Here is an 18,572-nt window from a genome sequence, read left to right as displayed (position 1 = left end):
TCAGCCAAGACCTCAGAAAAACAATTGTAGACCTCCACAAGTCTGGTTCATCCTTGGGAGCAATTTACAAATGCCTGAAGGTACCACGTTCATCTGTACAAACGATAGTACGCAAGTATAAACACCATGGGACCACGCAGCCGTCATACCGCTCAGGAAGGAGACGCTGTCTCCTAGAGATGAACGTACTTTGGTGCGAAAAGTGCAAATCAATCCCAGAACAACAGCAAAGGACCTTGTGAAGATGCTGAAGGAAACAGGTACAAAAGTATCTAAATCCACAGTAAAACGAGTCCTATATCGACATAACCTGAAAGGCCGCTCAGCACTGCTCCAAAACCGCCATAAAAAAGCCAGACTACGGTTTGCAACTGCACTTTTTGGAGAAATGTACTCTGGTCTGATGAAACAAAAATAGAACTGTTTGGCCATAATGACCATCGTTATGTTTGGAGGAAAAAGGGGGAGGCTTGCAAGCCAAAGAACACCATCCCAATCGTGAAGCACGGGGGTGACAGCATCATGTTGTGGGGGTGCTTTGCTGCAAGAGCGACTGGTGCACTACACAAAATAGATGGCATCATGAGGCAAGACAAGTATGTGGATATATTGAAGCAACATCTCAAGACATCAGTCAGCAAGTTAAAGCTTGGTTGCAAATGGGTCTTCCAAATGAACAATGACCCCAAGCATACTTCCAAAGGTGTGGCAAAATGGCTTAAGAACAACAAAGTCAAGGTATTGGAGTGGCCATCACAAAGCCCTGACCTCAATCCTATAGAACTGAAAAAGCATGTGCGAGCAACAACAATTTAACGATTTAAAGGCAATGCTACCAAATACTAATTGAGTGTATGTAAACTTCTGACCCAATGGGAATGTGATGAAAGAAATAAAAGCTGAAATAAATCATTCTCTCTACTATTATTTTGACATTTCACATTCTTAAAATAAAGTGGTGATCCTAACTGACCTAAGACAGGGAATTTCTACTAGAATTAAATGTCAGGAATTGTGAAAACTGAGTTTAAATGTATTTGGCTAAGGTGAATGTAAACTTCCGACTTCAACTATATATATATGTGTGTGTGTGTGTATGTATGTATGTATGTATATATATATACGTGTACATGTGTAACGGCAGAGTGAAATCAGACTGTTATGTTGATTATGAATAGGGATGTAAGAGCTGAACTGGTCTTTGTCTGAGAGTGGCCTGCCACAGTTTGACACCGGGGCCTGTTGAGCAGAAATCAAAGCTGCCCGTCTAAAGGGGCACTCTGTGTGCTGCCCCCCCAAGGTCAGGGCCCTAGCAGGGGAGGCTGAGAGACTGACTGGGCTGGGGTTTTACCATGGTCGTAGACGGGAGTTGAGCTGAACTGACCCTTCTCTAACCTCGGAATGTCACGGATAGCCAAGGTCGTAGAATAACGATAAAAGACAGAGCTGTTAGAGAGATTTTATGAGTTATTTCAACTCCCTCCTCAACTCTCTCAAAATGCCCCAGAAAAGCCATTTCACAACCATCCTGTAGAGAAGTTTGGGTTGTTTTTCTGCAACTGTGACTCCCATGACGGCCTGACCTAGGTCTCATTACTGGGTCTTCAGTCAAGGAGTCTCTACACAACACCAACACAGACAAGAAACATGGCAGTAAGGTCTAAAACAAGTTTTGTGAGGGAAAAGCGGGGAGCGAGTATTAGGACAATCATTCTCTCTTGGGGTCAGTCTGATCCTCCAGACAGAGGAGGTCCGGTAGTTTCTATCATGGCTGAGCCTCCAGACAGAGGAGGTCCGGTAGTTTCTATCATGGCTGAGCCTCCAGACAGAGGAGGTCCGGTAGTTTCTATCATGGCTGAGCCTCCAGACAGAGGTGTGCAGCTGATAATAGGGCTGGCCTCTGCAGAGCATTGTCATCAACTTCCTGTTGATGTGCAGCCAGTGTTCTCCTCTAAATAAACAGTTCCGTGTTGAAATTTTGGCAGAGCAGCAACCTGAATTTTAAACTGAGACATTCTCAATAACAACGCAGAAGGTAAAAATAGTCGATGCTATGGTGTGTTTATCTTGCAATGTGGCGGTGGCGTCTTGACAATGTGGGTGTGGCCAAAGTACATTTTTAGTAGACTCCCTGATGACACAAAGTCCCACTGACCAGTTGAAACCTGGACCTCCTCTGGGAGATGGATGTTCTCAGGCGGTATCTCTGGAACCTGTCTTATAATGCATGGAGGAATGGGCTCAACAGACATGAGCCACGTCTGTTCTCATTGCCTTTGATTTCCTGAAGTGCTGTGGAATCATTGCTATGTAATGACAATGTCATCCTCCTAGACTCTGTCCTTCCCTTCCCTCTCAGTGCTGTGGCCTGTTGTCTCTCTCAGATCTGTGATTGACCCAGTCCAACTTTTTGTTGTCGTCAGAATTTAATTTCACCCTCCCTCCCATGTGGTCTCCATATGACCAGGCTCCGGGTGCACAAAGGCCCTCTCTATGAGTCATTCCTCAGCCCTCGGTGAGTGTGATGAACAGCAAGCCTCTCGCCACAACAGCTGCTGTGCATCTTCAGCGAGAGTCGGTCCTTGGCCGTGCACTGCCCTGTAGGGAGGACATGGCAGGTCAAACCAGACCACATAGCTCTCTCTCCTCCTAGACTACAGACCATGTGTTGTGTGCAGAGACGTCTCACTAAGCTCTGGTCCGGAGAGCCTACCACTGGACAGAAAGTAAATATAGAGTAATGTGATACCATTTAAGACTCAGAGATCAGCAGATCTTTTATATACGATGCGGAGGTAAAATAATGTGAAGGGATGAAGGCAGTGGATGGTGACGATGAAGTGAATTTGGGATGTTGTAGGAACGAGTGTAGATTACAGGAATAGGAAGCAGAAGGTTGAGGTTGATAGAAGCTGCTGTCGTCAGCCTAGACGGGAAACCACAGCTGCAGGACATATCCTTTTACCCATAATGCCAATGGATGCCTCTGGACCGCACAGCTGCGTCCCTTCGCCCCTGCACATATCAGCCGCGATGTGTGTTTTGAGTGAATGTTTTGTTGTTTTTTGTTCTAGTTTGTAACATTGCATTGTCCCCCTTTCTTCAAGAGTATTGTCATTGTCTAATTTTGTCCCTTGTCTGCACAATGGTGTATTGTTAGGGTGCGGAGAGGCTGAGTGCAAAGAGCTTGAAGGAAGGTTCAGGACAAGCTCTCCTCTGTAGGATGGATCTGTTTTAGTGGAGACATTACTGTTGTGACTACCTCTTGGAGCTGTCTACATTGGCTCTGTTGCCACCAATATGTATGGTATTGTAACATCAGACAGCCTCTAAGGGTTGGATGTAATCTGTATCGCGGAAGAGCCCGTGGTAAAATTGAAAGGTCATTTACGATTGTGTGACATATGCAGCGTTTACTGTGAACGCAGTCTCCGCCAACGCGGGAACATTGCCTTTACAATTCAACAGAGCTATAACGCGGATCTGATACTTCTGCGATAAGGATTGACTCCAGCCCTAAGAGGCTGTCGGATGTTCATGGTAGCGTGAGTGCTTGTAAGTTTGCTGATTTTGTCTTGTACTGTAAGCCAGCTCTGACTATACTGGAATAGTTCTCAGGCGTGGGGAGGGAAAGGAGAGAGTACATGTCAAATGTTATGATCTAAGCTGACAGCTCTGTGATCTGGGAGTGTTGACAGTTGGCAGGCGAGGCTTTGTTCAATCACACTGTGTGGGTGTGGCTGCAGGGGTCATAGTGTTCAATCACACTGTGTGGGTGTGGCTGCAGGGGTCATAGTGTTCAATCACACTGTGTGGGTGTGGCTGCAGGGGTCATAGTGTTCAATCACACTGTGTGGGTGTGGCTGCAGGGGTCATAGTGTTCAATCACACTGTGTGGGTGTGGCTGCAGGGGTCATAGTGTTCAATCACACTGTGTGGGTGTGGCTGCAGGGGTCATAGTGTTCAATCACACTGTGTGGGTGAACGTCACTAGAGGCCTCTCTGAGCACTGTGACTCAACTAAAGGGCAAATCCACAGAAATGGAATTGCGCTGAGACTCAGATTTTTCCATCAAATGTTGATTTCAAAGTATAACAAACCATACAAACTTTATGCACAAGGAATTCTTTTAACAATTTACACTGAATATTTGACACAAAAACACTTACTGGAAGAACTGTGCAGACGCAACGTTTCATGAAGCTCCCGACGAAACAGTTATTGTGCTGACGTTGCTTCCAGAGGGAGTTTGGAACTCGGTAGTGAGTGTTACAACCGAGGACAGACGTGCTTCAGCACTCAGCGGTCGTGTTCTGTGAGCTTTTGTGGCCTACCACTTCACGGCTGAGCCGTTGTTGCTCCTAAACATTTCCACGTCACATTAACAGCACTTACAATTGACCGGGGCAGTTGGAAGTCACTAAGATAGCTCTTCAGTAAGGCCATTCTACTGCTAATTTTAGTCTATGGCGATGCATGGCTGTGTGCTCGATTTTATACACCTGTCAGCAACGGGTGTGGCTGAAATATCAGAATCCACTCATTTGAAGGAGTGTCCATATATCTCACACACACAGTGCATTCGGAAAGTGTAAATCCCCTTCACTTACTGTAGTTCAATAATAGATTAGTAGATCATAGCTGACACCCCATTCTTTCTGCAGACATCTTTGAATCTAAATTCGGTGTAGATCCTTTTCTCGTTGTTGCTGCTAGACGTTACATTTTTTTGTACATGCATACATACATTGTGCATTCGGAAAGTATTCAGACCCCTTGACTGTTTCTACACACAATACCCCGTAATGACAAAGCAAAAACAGGTTTTTATAAATTTTAGCGAATTTATAAAAAATAAAAAGCTGAAATATCTAATTTACATAAGAATTCAGACCGTTTACTCAGTACTTTGTTGAAGCACCTTTGGCAGCGATTACAGCCTCAAGTCTTCTTGGGTATGATGCTAAAAGCTTGGCAAACCTGTGTTTGGGGAGTTAATCCCATTCTTCTCTGTAGATCCGCTCAAGCTCTGTCAGGTTGGATGGGGAGTGTCGCTGCACAGCTATTTTCAGGTCTCTCCAGAGATGTTCGATCGGGTACAAGTCCGGGCTCTGGCTGAGCCACTCAAGGACATTCAGAGACTTGTCCCGAAGCCAATCCTGCATTGTCTTGGCTGTGTGCTTGCAGTGTTTGTTCTGTTGTAAGGTGAACCTTTGCGCCAGTCTGAGGTTGTGAGTGCTCTGGAGCAGGTTTTCATCAAGGATCTCTCTGTACTTTGCTCTGTTCATCTTTCCCTCAATCCTGATTAGTCTCCCAGTCCCTGCCGCTGAAAAATGTCCCCACAGCATGATGCTGCCACCACCATGCTTCACCGTAGGGATGGTACCAGGTTTCCTCCAGACGTGACGCTTGGCATTCAGGCCAAAGAGTTCAATCTTGGTTTCATCAGACCAGAATATCTTCTTTCTCATGGTCTGAGAGTCTTTGGTGCCTTTTGGAAAACTCCAAGGAAGCTTTCATGTGTCTTCTACTGAGGAGGGGCTTCCGTCTGGCCACTCTGCCAAAAAGTCCTGACTAGTGGAGTACTGCAGAGATGGTTGTCCTTCTGGAAGGTTCTCCTGTCTCCACAGAGGAACTCTGGATCTCTGTCAGAGTGACCATCGGGATCTTGGTCACCTCCCTGACCAAGGCCCTTCTCCCCCAATTGCTCAGTTTGGCCGGGCGACCAGTCTTGGTGGTTCCAACTTCTTCCATTTAAGATTGATGGAGGCCACTGTGTTCTTGGGGACCTTCAATGCTGCAGACATTTTTTGGTACCCTTCCCCAGAGCTGTGCCTCGACACAATCCTGTCTCGGAGCTCTACGGACAATTCCTTCGACCTCACGGCTTGGTTTTGCTCTGACATGCACTGTCAACTGTGGGACCTTATAGACAGGTGTGTGTCTTTCCAAATCAAATTTTGCAAACATTTCTAGAAACCTGTTTTCGCTTTGTCATTATGGGGTACTGTGTGTAGATTGATGAGAAAAAATATGATTTAATCCATTTTAGAATAAGGCTGTAACGTAACAAAATGTGGAAAAAGTCAAGGTGTTTGAATACTTTCTGAATGCACTGTACATAGGGCAGCAGCCTCTAAGGTGCAGGGTTGAGTAACCGGGTGGTAACCGGCTAGTGACTAAGTTCAAGACAGGATACTGGGTGGAGCTAGTGATGGTTATTTAACAGTCTGATGGCCTTGAGAAAGAAGCTGTTTTTCAGTCTCTCGGTCCCAGCTTTGATGCACCTGTACTGACCTCGCCTTCTGGATGATAGCGGGGTGAACAGGCAGTGGCTCAGGTGGTTGATGTTCTTGATGATCTTTTTGGCCTTCCTGTGACATCGGGCGGAGTAGGTGTCCTGGAGAGCAGGCAGTATGCACCCGGTGATGCGTTGTGCAGACCTCACCATCCTCTGGAGAGCCTTGTGGTTGCGGGCGGTGTAGCTGCCGTACCAGGCGGTGATACAGCCCGACAGAATGCTCTCAGTTGTACGTTTGTGAGGGTCTCAGCTGTCTTAAAGATATGTGGGTTTTTTGGTAACGGAATTACAATTACAAGGCAATGTTTCTTAAACTTACAGAAGGCAGAAAAATGGTTCCAAAACTAAATATAAGTGTTGATATTACCTGGCAGGGGTTTTTACTTCAACATTTATTGTGTTTTGATGCATTTCTAATATAAAAAAAATATAAAAATTCTGGTTGATGTTTTCTAAGACCCCTTTTCCATCTGTTTGACCAGAAATCAAATGTAAAATGGTTGAGAAGTGTGTCTGTGTCTGTGTCTGTGTCTGTGTCTGTGTGTGTGTGTGTGTGTGTGTGTGTGTGTGTGTGTGTGTGTGTGTGTGTGTGTGTGTGTGTGTGTGTGTGTGTGTGTGTGTGTGTGTGTGTGTGTGTGTGTGTATATATACCTTAATTTCCAAAGAACAGCTTTTAATTTAACACAGGATTTGACATGCTGCTATGAACTTCACGTTGGTGCTCATTGGTCATTTCACATGGAAACGACCTAAAGCAGCTGCTGCACCAGGATCTCCCAGACTGGCTGACACACTTCCCAGAGATGTCCGAGCAGAGGGCGCAGCGGAGTGGGCGTCTGGGCGAGAGGGGTGTGGGGCTGGAGGTTTGAGGGTGTTGCATGGGAAACAGGGCGAGCGGGCCTGGAGCACCGCTCCAATAACACACACATCCTACAACACCGCTCCAATAACACACACATCCTACAGCACCGCTGCAATAACACACACATCCTACAGCACCGCTCCAATAACACACACATCCTACAGCACCGCTGCAACAACACACACATCCTACAGCACCGCTGCAATAACACACACATCCTACAGCACCGCTCCAATAACACACACATCCTACAGCACCGCTGCAACAACACACACATCCTACAGCACCGCTCCAATAACACACACATCCTACAGCACCGCTCCAATAACACACACATCCTACAGCACCGCTCCAATAACACACACATCCTACAGCACCGCTCTGCTTCTGCTCCGCTCCCATTTTTCTCTTTCCTCCTACAGTATGTCTATGCTCTCTCGCTCGACTAGCTCTCTAGCGAGAGATAATGATCACACACATCTATGTTGTTTAGCAGAAATACAGGTTTTTATTATTTTGTTTGGGTCCATTTCCTTGTTTTCAAGAGGAAGGAAACCAACCATTCTCTGTGGAAACCATCTGCTGCCCTTTTTAAACGTCTCTCAATGAATTAGAGATTCAATCTGCTGCCCTTTTTTAAACGTCTCTCAATGAATTAGAGATTCAATCTGCTGACTATGAGAAAATGAGTCAGCATTCATTAGCTACACGTACAGTTTCTCTAAAGTGACACTCAAATAACAAGATCACAAGTCTTTAAAAAAAAGGGGGAAACAACCAGAGCAGTGAGGCTGATTCATGTGAAGCTCTCTGCTATGTCTGAGTGTTGAGGCTAGTCACGTGACGTGCTGTACTGCTGTGAGTGCATTGGCAGGTATTTTGCTCAGTTCAGTCGGTGGCTCTCTGGGGTCTCCACGGTTTCCTAGTGTGTCCAGCTGTAGCCATGAGGACGTGTCAGTGTGGTGAGCAGAGAGGGAGACGGAGAGAGGCAGAAGAGTCAAGGTCACTGGATCAGCCGCACCCCCCAGATATCCCCTCTGGAGGGAAGAACCCAACCCAACACTATTCCTGTTGAATGGAAACCTTTTACTGACTGACTATGCATGTGTTGAGACTTCCATTGTGGTTTCTTTGAAATCATCCAGTGATGTCATTTAATTGCCAGCCCCCCCCCCGCCAATCCCTTTTAGCAGTTTCCACCTCTAGAGACTAAGGTTGCAAAGGAAGGGTATATACTGGAAACGTTCAACGTTTACCAGTAAACTACCAACATTTTTGTATCTTTCAAGGATTTTATGTATTTTATCTCACAACATCTAGTTGCCCTTTTTAAGGTACTTCACATTTGTACAAGGTGTCTGTAATTATCTCTGGCCCTCTGTGTGGCCTTATCACATGGAAAATATGTCAAATAATTCAGTAAGATTTTCAAATAAAAATTTAATGACAAAGCTGTAAAACATTATCCTAAATGTAAATGAATACTTTTGTTTAATGAAGGTTTCAACATGAAATATCCTTTTTTTTACACATTTATTTTAACTATGTTTAGTATGTGTATGTTGTCAATGTTTTGGTGTCAAAATGGTGGCAGCTGTGAAGGTCAAAAGTTGGAAGAGTTGCAGAGTTAATTGTAAATAATACCATTGTTTATTAGATGCTTTTTTTCATTAATTAGGCAATTTTCTTTTTAACCATATGGTCTATCTACTAGAAACTCATGGACACGGATAGAAAAAATGAATACTATATATATGAATAAATTGCTTAAGTGACTCAAGATTATCAAAGTTATGATAGATTCTCTGTTAATTACCAAAATTACTGACGATTCTGGTAACATTGGTAAACTACCGGTAGGTTTACAATCGTACTAGAGACCCAACCCTGAGAAGTGGAACCCCTCAAAGACAAGTAGATGAAATTTAAAGATTGTGTGTGACGTCTCAGATGGGCAGACTGACTGACAGAGAGACAGAGTGACTGACAGAGAGACAGAGTGACTGACAGAGTGACTGACTGACAGAGTGACTGACTGACAGAGAGACTGACTGACAGAGAGACTGACTGACAGAGAGACTGACTGACAGAGAGACGAAGTAGAGCGAGTAGAGGAGTGGGGGTGTAACAGCAGGAGAGTAAATTCTTTGAGCCCAGCCCACTAGATACCACAATACCAGGGTAGGAGCGAGCGAGGGAGTGAGTTAAATGACTGTGTGTTGAGAGCTCTGCAATCATCCAGAGACGAGCACAGCTGATGTGTGGATTACCACAGCATTTCTCACTGGAGCTGTTTTTGGAAAATGGTGGGCTTTCTTCATCTTCAGCTGTTGAAGCCGGTAAGCAACCAAATCGACTGCATGCTTGTATTATACTGTCTTGGCAGCCTCTCTCTTAGTGGGCTGTGTGGGTTGTGTTTGTCCTAGTCTCTCAGGACTGTAACATTTGAATTGGAGATGGTGTAGATAATGTGATTTGTCTTATGGTTGGTTCTACTGAGTACTGGATCTCCACTTCCTGACAATTGAGAAAACATCCACACATCATCTCGGAAAGTTGACCCTGACTACTTTTCGGACAGTTGTGTTTTGACAGGGCCAGTTCATTTCCATTCCTTGGTATTTCAGAGGGGATTTGTTATTACAGAGATGTTTATTGTGACCGACCGCCTCGTTTCCGTCTTATGTAGCAAAATTTGAAATGGTGTTTTTTTACATTGGATAAAAGTAGATTCAAAGCTAGAAAATGGTATATCATACACAGCAGTCGAGGAACAAATGGGAAAGTAGTTCAGCTTTGAAAATTGATCAACTTTTGCGAAAATGGCTTTTGAATGTTTTGGGACACCTACTGGAGAGATCTTCTTTGTCTACACCTATTAAGTATTGTTCACACCCTCTTAAGCCTTAGCCCCATCCATCTCTTTAAGGATACATGTGAGGCCATGTGCTAAACAGTGAGTACGGTAGTGTACTACCAAAGATTTCAAGACTCGAGACTGGTTTCTACTACGTCTATTGACATGTCTGTACACAGTTGTCGCAATGACATCACGAACATCAAACTTGTCATTGTTGTTATGAAACAGTATAAACACAAAAATGACAGGCTGCATGACATCAGCAGCACGGTGGTCCAAAACAGCATAACTGGTGAATTTCAACACCAATAAACCCATTAGTTTAAACATGTATTATGTATATGTCAATCTAACAAACCAGGCAACTAAAAGCAACTTTCTGAACCATGTTTTTGTTTAGTTTCTATCTTGTTAGAAGGTGTAAACGGTACAATGAAATGGTTGCTTGCATAGTGGAGTCTTTTGTTTAGACATGTAGCTAGCTAGCTAAACAATGAACCATAATCCCAACTCCTAACGTTACTATCCTCCATGTATCTACAGTTAGCTAAAGCTAACCAACTAGCTAAGTTCAATTTTAGCTAGCTAGCTAACATTAGGCTATAACTAGCAATACAAATTTCTCTGAGATACGGATGACATTACTACACAGATCATACACATAATGCTAGTGAGCCAGCCAGCTAACGTTAGCTAGCTAACAGTACGCTTTTACTTGCAATAAATTACTTTCTGGCAAAATTAGAAACGTATAATATCTGAAAATGTAGCTAGCTAGACTCTCTTACCCGTATACATGGATGAACGGTTCTCCCTCTGTCACGGATGCCATGGTTGCCCTTAGTTTGAAGATGTAATCCAGACAGGTGTTTTATACAACAGCCTTCTGTGTTCTCTTTTCGACTCCCTCCGCATTTGCAATCAAATGCCTCCTTAGCTATCATATTGTGAAGATCATATTGTGAAGATTACCTACACATACAAAGCCGCTCATGGTATAGACAGAAGCGTGCTACGTGGCAGACCAATCCGAACTCATCTCTCGGGATGTCCAGCCGATCCATTATCTCAGCCAATCATGGCTAGTGCAAAGGTTACTGTCTTTTTTCTGACATGTCACTGATACGACTGTTCCAATAAGCTGACCAGGAAACCTCTGACTTTCTGACCAGCCCAGACGTTGCGGCACCCCACTTCTAAACAACTCTAACTGGACTGTATTCAGAGGGTTGTGAAGTCATCTGAAATCACAGTGGCTGTGCTGAACTTGTTTACTCTTGTTTGATAGGTAAGGGTTGTATGGTGTTATTACAGAGTAACTTCTGCAACAAAGGCAGGAAGCCAAGAAAGCAGACATTTTCCAATGGGATTCTGAGAGGTCATGACTGTGCTAACATAACCTTACAGTTAGCCTTGTTTCTACATGAAGACCTCTGCTCACAAAGCACTTCAGGGCTACGTTTTGAAGCGGATCAGTTTGTTGCTGTGGGTGGAGAAATAAAACACCTAGACCGACAGGTAGAGACAACAACCTTCGGCACTAAAGCTACAAAAACAGGCCCGTGTTCTACTGAAAACTTGTGTCCAGGAAAAACATCTCTCACTTCCAGAGACCTCAAAGACAAACAGGTAGGCCTAGTCCTGAGATTACTGCCTACAAAGTCATCGGTGTCTCGTCCCTGTGTGTGTGGTGTGTGTGTGTGTGTGTGTGTGTGTGTGTGTGTGTGTGTGTGTGTGTGTGTGTGTGTGTGTGTGTGTGTGTGTGTGTGTGTGTGTGTGTGTGTGTGTGTGTGTGTGTGTGTGTGTGAGAGAGATGCTCCTCTCCAGGGGAGCCCCAGTGCCTGGTGGTACGGCAATCTCCTCTCAGCTCCAGGAATGCCCCACTACAGATAAGATAAATAACTTATCACCAGGGGAGCTGTTAAACAGATGTTTCTGTGTAATGAAATGGTCCTGTCATGGGTTTGAGGGTGCTGTGCTGGGACCCTCTCATCACAATGCCAGGAAGATAGGTTGATAAATCAAATCTCAAATGTTATTGGTCGCATACACATATTTAACAGATGTTATTGGTCGCATACACATATTTAGCAGATGTTATTGCGGGTGTAGGGAAATGCTTGTGTTCCTAGCTCCAACAGTGCAGTAATATCTAACAATTAGAGTTTTACACGTGGAAAACATTATCTTGAGGTTGATATGTGGAAATCTATCCAAAATGTGGAATTCCTTTCTTTGGACACTTGAGTTCTGCAGGGATTGACATTGGCTAAGGGTTGCTCTATCGCCTGGGGCAAGGGACCTGAGCAGTTATGAAGTTGAGTCTGAATGCAAAGAATTGCAGTGGTCTGGTCTTTCTGGTTCCTCCCCTGTGTGTAGGTGAAAATACTTTCCATTTCCGGACAGGTGATCATCGGACTTCTTTAGGGCAACAAAAAGGAACTCCTGACTTGTCCAATGGGAGAGAGCCTTCCAGACCGTAATGTCAATCCCTGGTTCTGCTTTTGTGACAGGCTGATGAAACTCTATCACACCTGTTTATTGCATTAAGCTGCCAGATCCCACATTGTGATTATTTTGTCTGGGTTCTTCCAGACGCAGGCCAATCCAACCAGATGTCTGCGGTTAGCTCCACCCATAACCACTTGTGTTGTCAGCACAGTTGAATAGGGCCTCAGCATATTATGAAGCGAGCTTGATTGTTGAGTTGGAAAGCAGTAGTAATGAACTAACCCTTTATACATTCTTACCAGCGCTGACTTTACTGATAGTTACTTTGAGGAAAAATGTACTTACTATGACTCTCTGTGATATATGGTTGTTTCAACTAGCTATCTAAGTCCATCTGCTAAATGACTAAAATGTAAAAGTAATGAGTCTTTACCATCACCATTGATAGATTTGCTCAGGAATTGACATCATATTGTAGAATTACTTGAAACTGTCACTCATTGTTTCAGACATGACCTGTGACCTGTGTTGTTCTTCTTCTCTCCCCGCAGCGATGGAGCACCTGGTGAGTGAGCTGAACATGCTGCTGAAGCTGCTGGACCATGAGAGTGTGAGCGAGGCCACAACGGAGAAGATGAGCGCGATCCGGAGCCTGCTGGGGCAGCTGCAGCCATCAGGTAGAGGTGTGTGTGTGTGTGTGTGTGTGTGTGTGTGTGTGTGTGTGTGTGTGTGTGTGTGTGTGTGTGTGTGTGTGTGTGTGTGTGTGTGTGTGTGTGTGTGTGTGTGTGTGTGTGTGTGTGTGTGTGTGTGTGTGTGTGTGTGTGTGTGGACGTGTTTAACTATTCTTGTGGGGACCAGAAGTCCCTACAAGAATAGTAAACGAACAAAAAGTTGACCAGCTGGGGACATTTTGTTAGTCCCCACAAGGTCAAATGCTATTTCTAGGGGGTTTAGGGTTAAGGTTAGAATTAGTGTTAGGGTTAGAATTAAGTTAAATATTAAGGTTAGGAGCTAGGATTAGTTGTAAGGTTAGGGTTAGGAGCTAGGGTTAGGTTTAGGGTTAGGATAAAGGTTAGGGTAAGAGTACGGGTTAGGATTAGGTTTAGGGTTAGGGGTTAGGGAAAATAGGATTTTGAATGGGACTGAATTGTATGTCCCCACAAGGTTAGCTGTACAAGACTGTGTGTGTGTGTGTGTGTGTGTGTGTGTGTGTGTGTGTGTGTGTGTGTGTGTGTGTGTGTGTGTGTGTGTGTGTGTGTGTGTGTGTGTGTGTGTGTGTGTGTGTGTGTGTGTGTGTGTGAGAGAGGGCACAGAGAGTGTGTTTATTTATTTATTTATTTACATTCTCTTCTCTGTTAAAGTGAATGGATCAGACTTCATATACATGAACACTTCCCTTTACGGAAATGGCACCAGCTTTGTGGAATCCTTGTTTGAGGAATTTGGTGAGTTAAATACCATGTCTGTATTATTTCATATAGAAGAATAAGGACTTTCTAGACGATGCTAGTATAGAGTAAACAACGATATGAACAGTCATTCTTTAGTGATGTGTATATTACATTGTTCCAACAGACCTGAATGAGCTCAGTGCCTCCCCAGAAGAACAGAAGGAACCGGTAGAGGAGGAAACCCCTAAAATACCGCCCTCTAAAGTGAGCCTTTTTGACAGTACTGTATAAATGCATCAGAACTTTGTCAATAACACTTTTGTTTATTGAATTTCTCCTAACGTTAATTCCCCCAGAGTCCCACTGACACCCCGCCTCCTCTGCCAACCACCCCTCCCCCAGAGGACTATTATGAGGAGGCAGTGCCCCTGGATCCAGGCACGGTGACCCAATACATCACCACCAACATCACCAAACGCAGTCACACGTCCTCCCTGCCGTCACATATTCATAACCACCCCAACTCACTGTCCATACACGGTACACAACACGGGAGAATGGAGGGGAGGACAGGCTCATAGTAATGGATGGAACCGTATCAAACGCATGCGTTTGTGTCAATACCGTTCCGTCCATTACTATGAGCCTGTCCTCATCAGTTAAGGTGCCACCAGCCTACTGTGCTACACACTCTTACTGTTTGGTTATCTCTGATCTGTGTCCCCTGCTTCCTTCTAGTCAGCGCAAGTCCCCCAAATTCCATTGAAGATGCATATTATGAGGATGCTGACAATAATTACCCCACCACCCAAATCAATGGCCCGCACAAGAACTCATGTGAGTATGAATGAAATCATAGCAGCCGCTTGAGATCAATGTGTACTTGATGCTACTACATCTGTATGTTCTGAGGGGAGGAGGAACCACCTTATCCGTTGTCCTTTGTTGTTCTCCAGACGCTGATTCAGACGCGCTGAGCAGCTCCTATGAATCGTATGATGAGGAGGATGAGGAGGCGAAGGGCCAGGACAGGACTAGTCAGAGGTGGCAGTCAGAGGAGAACTCTGTGGGCCCCATGAAGGATTGTCGTATCTGTGCCTTTCTGCTGCGCAAGAAACGCTTCGGCCAATGGGCCAAACAGTTGACGGTCGTCCGTGACAACAGATTACAGGTAGGGCAACTGGGCCTTTTCTGCAGTCTGTGTTTATTATTAAAAGTTTATTAAACATCAGGCCTGATCTAATTGAGACACATTTAGATATTAGGAGTGATCTGCAGTAAAGTGTTTTAAAGTCAATTGTAATATAAAGAAATAAACAACAGTTTTTCTGTGTCTTCCTCTGCAGTGCTACAAGAGCATCAAAGACAGAAGCCCTCACATTGAGCTGCCGCTGAACCTGTGTAACGTCATCTACATTCCCAAAGAAGCGCGCCGCAAGAAACACGAGCTGCGTTTCTCCCTGCCTGGTGGAGAGGCCTTGGTGCTGGCTGTCCAGAGCAAGGAGCAGGCGGAGCGATGGCTCAAGGTGATCCGGGAGGTGGCCAGTCAAGCCACCAGCAGTGAAGGATTAGAGGGCTCATCCTCTCCTATGATCCAGAGGAAGATAGAGCTGGACAAGGTGCGTCTCCCTTCAGTAACCCTGCTAGATACCATACTCAGTCTATAGGCTGTAACCCAACACAGCCTTCTGTGTCTGCACTGCACAGACCCTATGGGCCCCTTGTCCTCTTTCACTCCAACTGACTCAGACAACCTGGGACTGGTGTTTTCACAAGCTATGTTTTACATACTGCACATAACCATGCTACAGTAAGTAACCAGAGAGAATGAAAGCAGTTCAGTAAATAACCAGACAGGTCAGACAGGCAGACAGACAGACGTCCACCCTGTTTGACCCCCCCTCACCTTCTAATGTATCACTACCTGATCTGTATCAGTTCATTGATAGTGTGTTTACTCAGAGAAGGGGTTGATGCTCTAATGCTGCCTTCTGACTGTTAAAAACAGCTGACTGTGAATAGTCTAGTAATCAGCAACTGAAACTCCACATAGAGGAAAACAGAGCCATTCTATTATAGCCTAAATGTATGGCTGTGGACAGAGGGACTGTGGAACCCATTTCAGGATTATTCTAAGACGGTAATGTTTTTTTTTCAAGCAGTGTACCACAGTGTGTATGTCCTAGCTGGAAATCTTTCTCTCTGTGTGTGTGTGTGTGTGTGTGTGTGTGTGTGTGTGTGTGTGTGTGTGTGTGTGTGTGTGTGTGTGTGTGTGTGTGTGTGTGTGTGTGTGTGTTACATGGATGTGTGTGTCCCAACTAACCTAATCCCCCCCCCCCCCCCCCCCCTGTCTTCTCTCTAGTTACTAGGAGCTGACAAGCACACTGTAGTGTTGGTTGACAAGCACACCTCTGACTCTGACAGCGTGGCCACAGGTGACAACCTGCCCTCTGGTCAGCTCCGTGACAACTGTGAAGGTTAGGCCCCAATCTGCCTCAACTTACCTGAACTTCCCTGGGTGTCTGGTTTCTACTGTTCTACTGTAGCTTTGTGTTTTACTTGTCTGCATTCTGAGATTCAAAAGACCACTTTTAGATACTCCATGTCATTTTTATTTTTATTTTAGAACCCTTTTTTAAACTGAGGCACAGGCCCAAGCAGATTGAAATGGAACACTATGTAGGGCAGTGGCTTTGCCAACCTAAAGATGGAGGAAAACATAGGGAATGAGAAAGTAGAGTGATCTATGTTCCTGAGTCAGAAGAGGGGTCAACGTTTGGATGTTTTACCTAAAGTAGATAAAAGACAGAGGAAGTGTGGCCCGGAGCAGAACCATCCTTCCTGCCCTATTCCTGCCTTTGTCTCACAATGACATCATAGGACATACGTACACAAGGCAGAGAGGTAGCGCCTGGTCGACAGAGCCCTGGGACTTCAAAACAAAATTTTTAGAAGTAATGAACTACATTTGCCTACATTGTTCAATTGTCAATACTGTGTGCCACATTGGAACATGAGCCTCCATTAAATAGCTAACATAAACAGGCCCTTTCAAAACACACAATACATGATCTAGTAAATTACTCTTTTGTAAATGATTCTGTGCTGACTCCAGTGTGTTTCTGTTTAGGGAAGGGGAAGAGGGGGGCGTTTTCAGAGCTGACGGGGTCTATGAGCAGAGCGGCTGGACGGAAGATCACCAGGATCATCAGTTTCTCTAAGAAGAAGCCTCCTCTCCCAGGAGACACTCTGTCCTCCTACCACCATGACGACAACCCTCGCTGTGGTGAGCACCCCGCATCCATGTCATACATATATAGATTTTTTTAACCCCTTTTTCTCCCCAATTTTGTGGTATCCAATTGGAGTCTTGTCTCATCGCTGCAACTCCCGTATGGACTTGGGAGAGGCGAAGGTCGAGAGCCGTGAGTCCTCCGAAACACAACCCAACCAAGGCTTACTGCTTCTTGACACAATGCCTACTTAACCTGGAAGCCAGCCGTACCAATGTCTCGGAGGAAACATCGTACACCTGGCGACCGTTTCAGCGTGCACTGCGCCCTGCCCGCCACAGGAGTCGCTAGTGCGCGATGGGACAAGGACATCCCTGCCGGCCAAACCCTCCCCTAACCAGGACGACGCTGGGCCAATTGTGCGCCGCCCCATGGGTCTCCCGGTCGCGGCCGGCTGCGACAGAGCCTGGACTCAAATCCAGAATCTCTAGTGGCACAGCTAGCACTGTGATGCAATGCCTTAGACCACTGCGTCTCTCGGGAGGCCATCCATGTCATATATGACATGTTCATCCCACAGTCATAATCTCTGGGCTGGTATTTAGTATGTTACTACTAGTCTGTTGTCTTCCCACCTTTTTAAAAGCTGTTATTTTATTTTCTACTGCTCCATGTAATTACCTTTTTTCTGGAAAGTATTGATGTGTTCCTGTCCTCAGGTTATCTAAATCTACTGCTGAGCCAGTGTTGGAGGGAGAGATGGTGCTGTGTGAGGAGTGGAACACTGTACCTTCACAAAGACCGGGGCGACCTGAGTACTCATGTCAGAGCTGTGGTTCTCCATGGGGCTGAGGTCATACCTGGAGTAGGGCCCAAGCACCCCTTCGCCTTCCGCATCCTGCAAGGAGGCAACGAGGTGGCTGCCTTGGAGGTATGTTTGTGCGTGTATATGTAGCCCAATGTCCCCTGTCCCTTGACCAGTCTCTCCGGTCTGTCTCGTGGGTTCTAGTCCCCTTTGGGATTAGTGCCATGTGGTGATTGATGTAAGTGTCTCTGTCTGTCCAACAGGCCAGCTGTTCAGAAGAGATGGGCCGCTGGCTGGGGGTTCTGCTGGCAGAGTCTGGCTGTGCCACCAACCCTGAGGCTTTGCACTACGACTATGTAGACGTGGACACCATCACTAGCATCACAGACGCAGCAAGACACTCCTTCCTGTGAGTCTGAGGCTGGGGTAATTTCCAAATGCTTAAAAGGCTTTATATTTTAAGGGGAGTACATTTATAATGCCAGATGGTCACGGGGGTAAATGCTTGTCTCTTTTGAAATGCTGAATCAGTTTTACCATTTGGAGGTTTTCATCAAGGTACCAACATTTTACCACCGGTATTTTGACAATTCTACCAGGGTCTGTCTGCACAGTATGGTGGTTATGACATCACAATGCTAGCCTCTTCCTGTCCCATAGATGGGCTA

At 45.3% G+C, this 18,572-nt stretch overlaps 1 protein-coding gene across 1 annotated transcript in view; it reads left to right on the top strand.

Moving 5' to 3' along the window:
• Positions 1-18,572, top strand: part of LOC120056850 (actin filament-associated protein 1-like 1) — a 29,605-nt gene that overhangs the window by 3,610 nt on the left and 7,423 nt on the right. The window contains exons 2-13 of the mRNA XM_039005092.1: positions 13,027-13,152; positions 13,837-13,920; positions 14,051-14,130; positions 14,223-14,406; positions 14,605-14,703; positions 14,823-15,037; positions 15,213-15,485; positions 16,229-16,343; positions 16,997-17,152; positions 17,819-18,030; positions 18,168-18,313; positions 18,565-18,572. The exon at positions 18,565-18,572 is cut by the window's right edge and continues 65 nt beyond it. Of these exons, the coding sequence (XP_038861020.1) occupies positions 13,027-13,152; positions 13,837-13,920; positions 14,051-14,130; positions 14,223-14,406; positions 14,605-14,703; positions 14,823-15,037; positions 15,213-15,485; positions 16,229-16,343; positions 16,997-17,152; positions 17,819-18,030; positions 18,168-18,313; positions 18,565-18,572 (1,698 nt within the window). The remainder of the gene's footprint in view (positions 1-13,026; positions 13,153-13,836; positions 13,921-14,050; positions 14,131-14,222; positions 14,407-14,604; positions 14,704-14,822; positions 15,038-15,212; positions 15,486-16,228; positions 16,344-16,996; positions 17,153-17,818; positions 18,031-18,167; positions 18,314-18,564) is intronic.

The sequence above is a fragment of the Salvelinus namaycush genome, chromosome 12 (assembly GCF_016432855.1).
Source record: "Salvelinus namaycush isolate Seneca chromosome 12, SaNama_1.0, whole genome shotgun sequence".
Lineage (NCBI taxonomy): Eukaryota > Metazoa > Chordata > Actinopteri > Salmoniformes > Salmonidae > Salvelinus > Salvelinus namaycush.
Note: the sequence above shows the minus strand (reverse complement) of the source record. Positions and strands in the feature narration are given on the sequence as shown.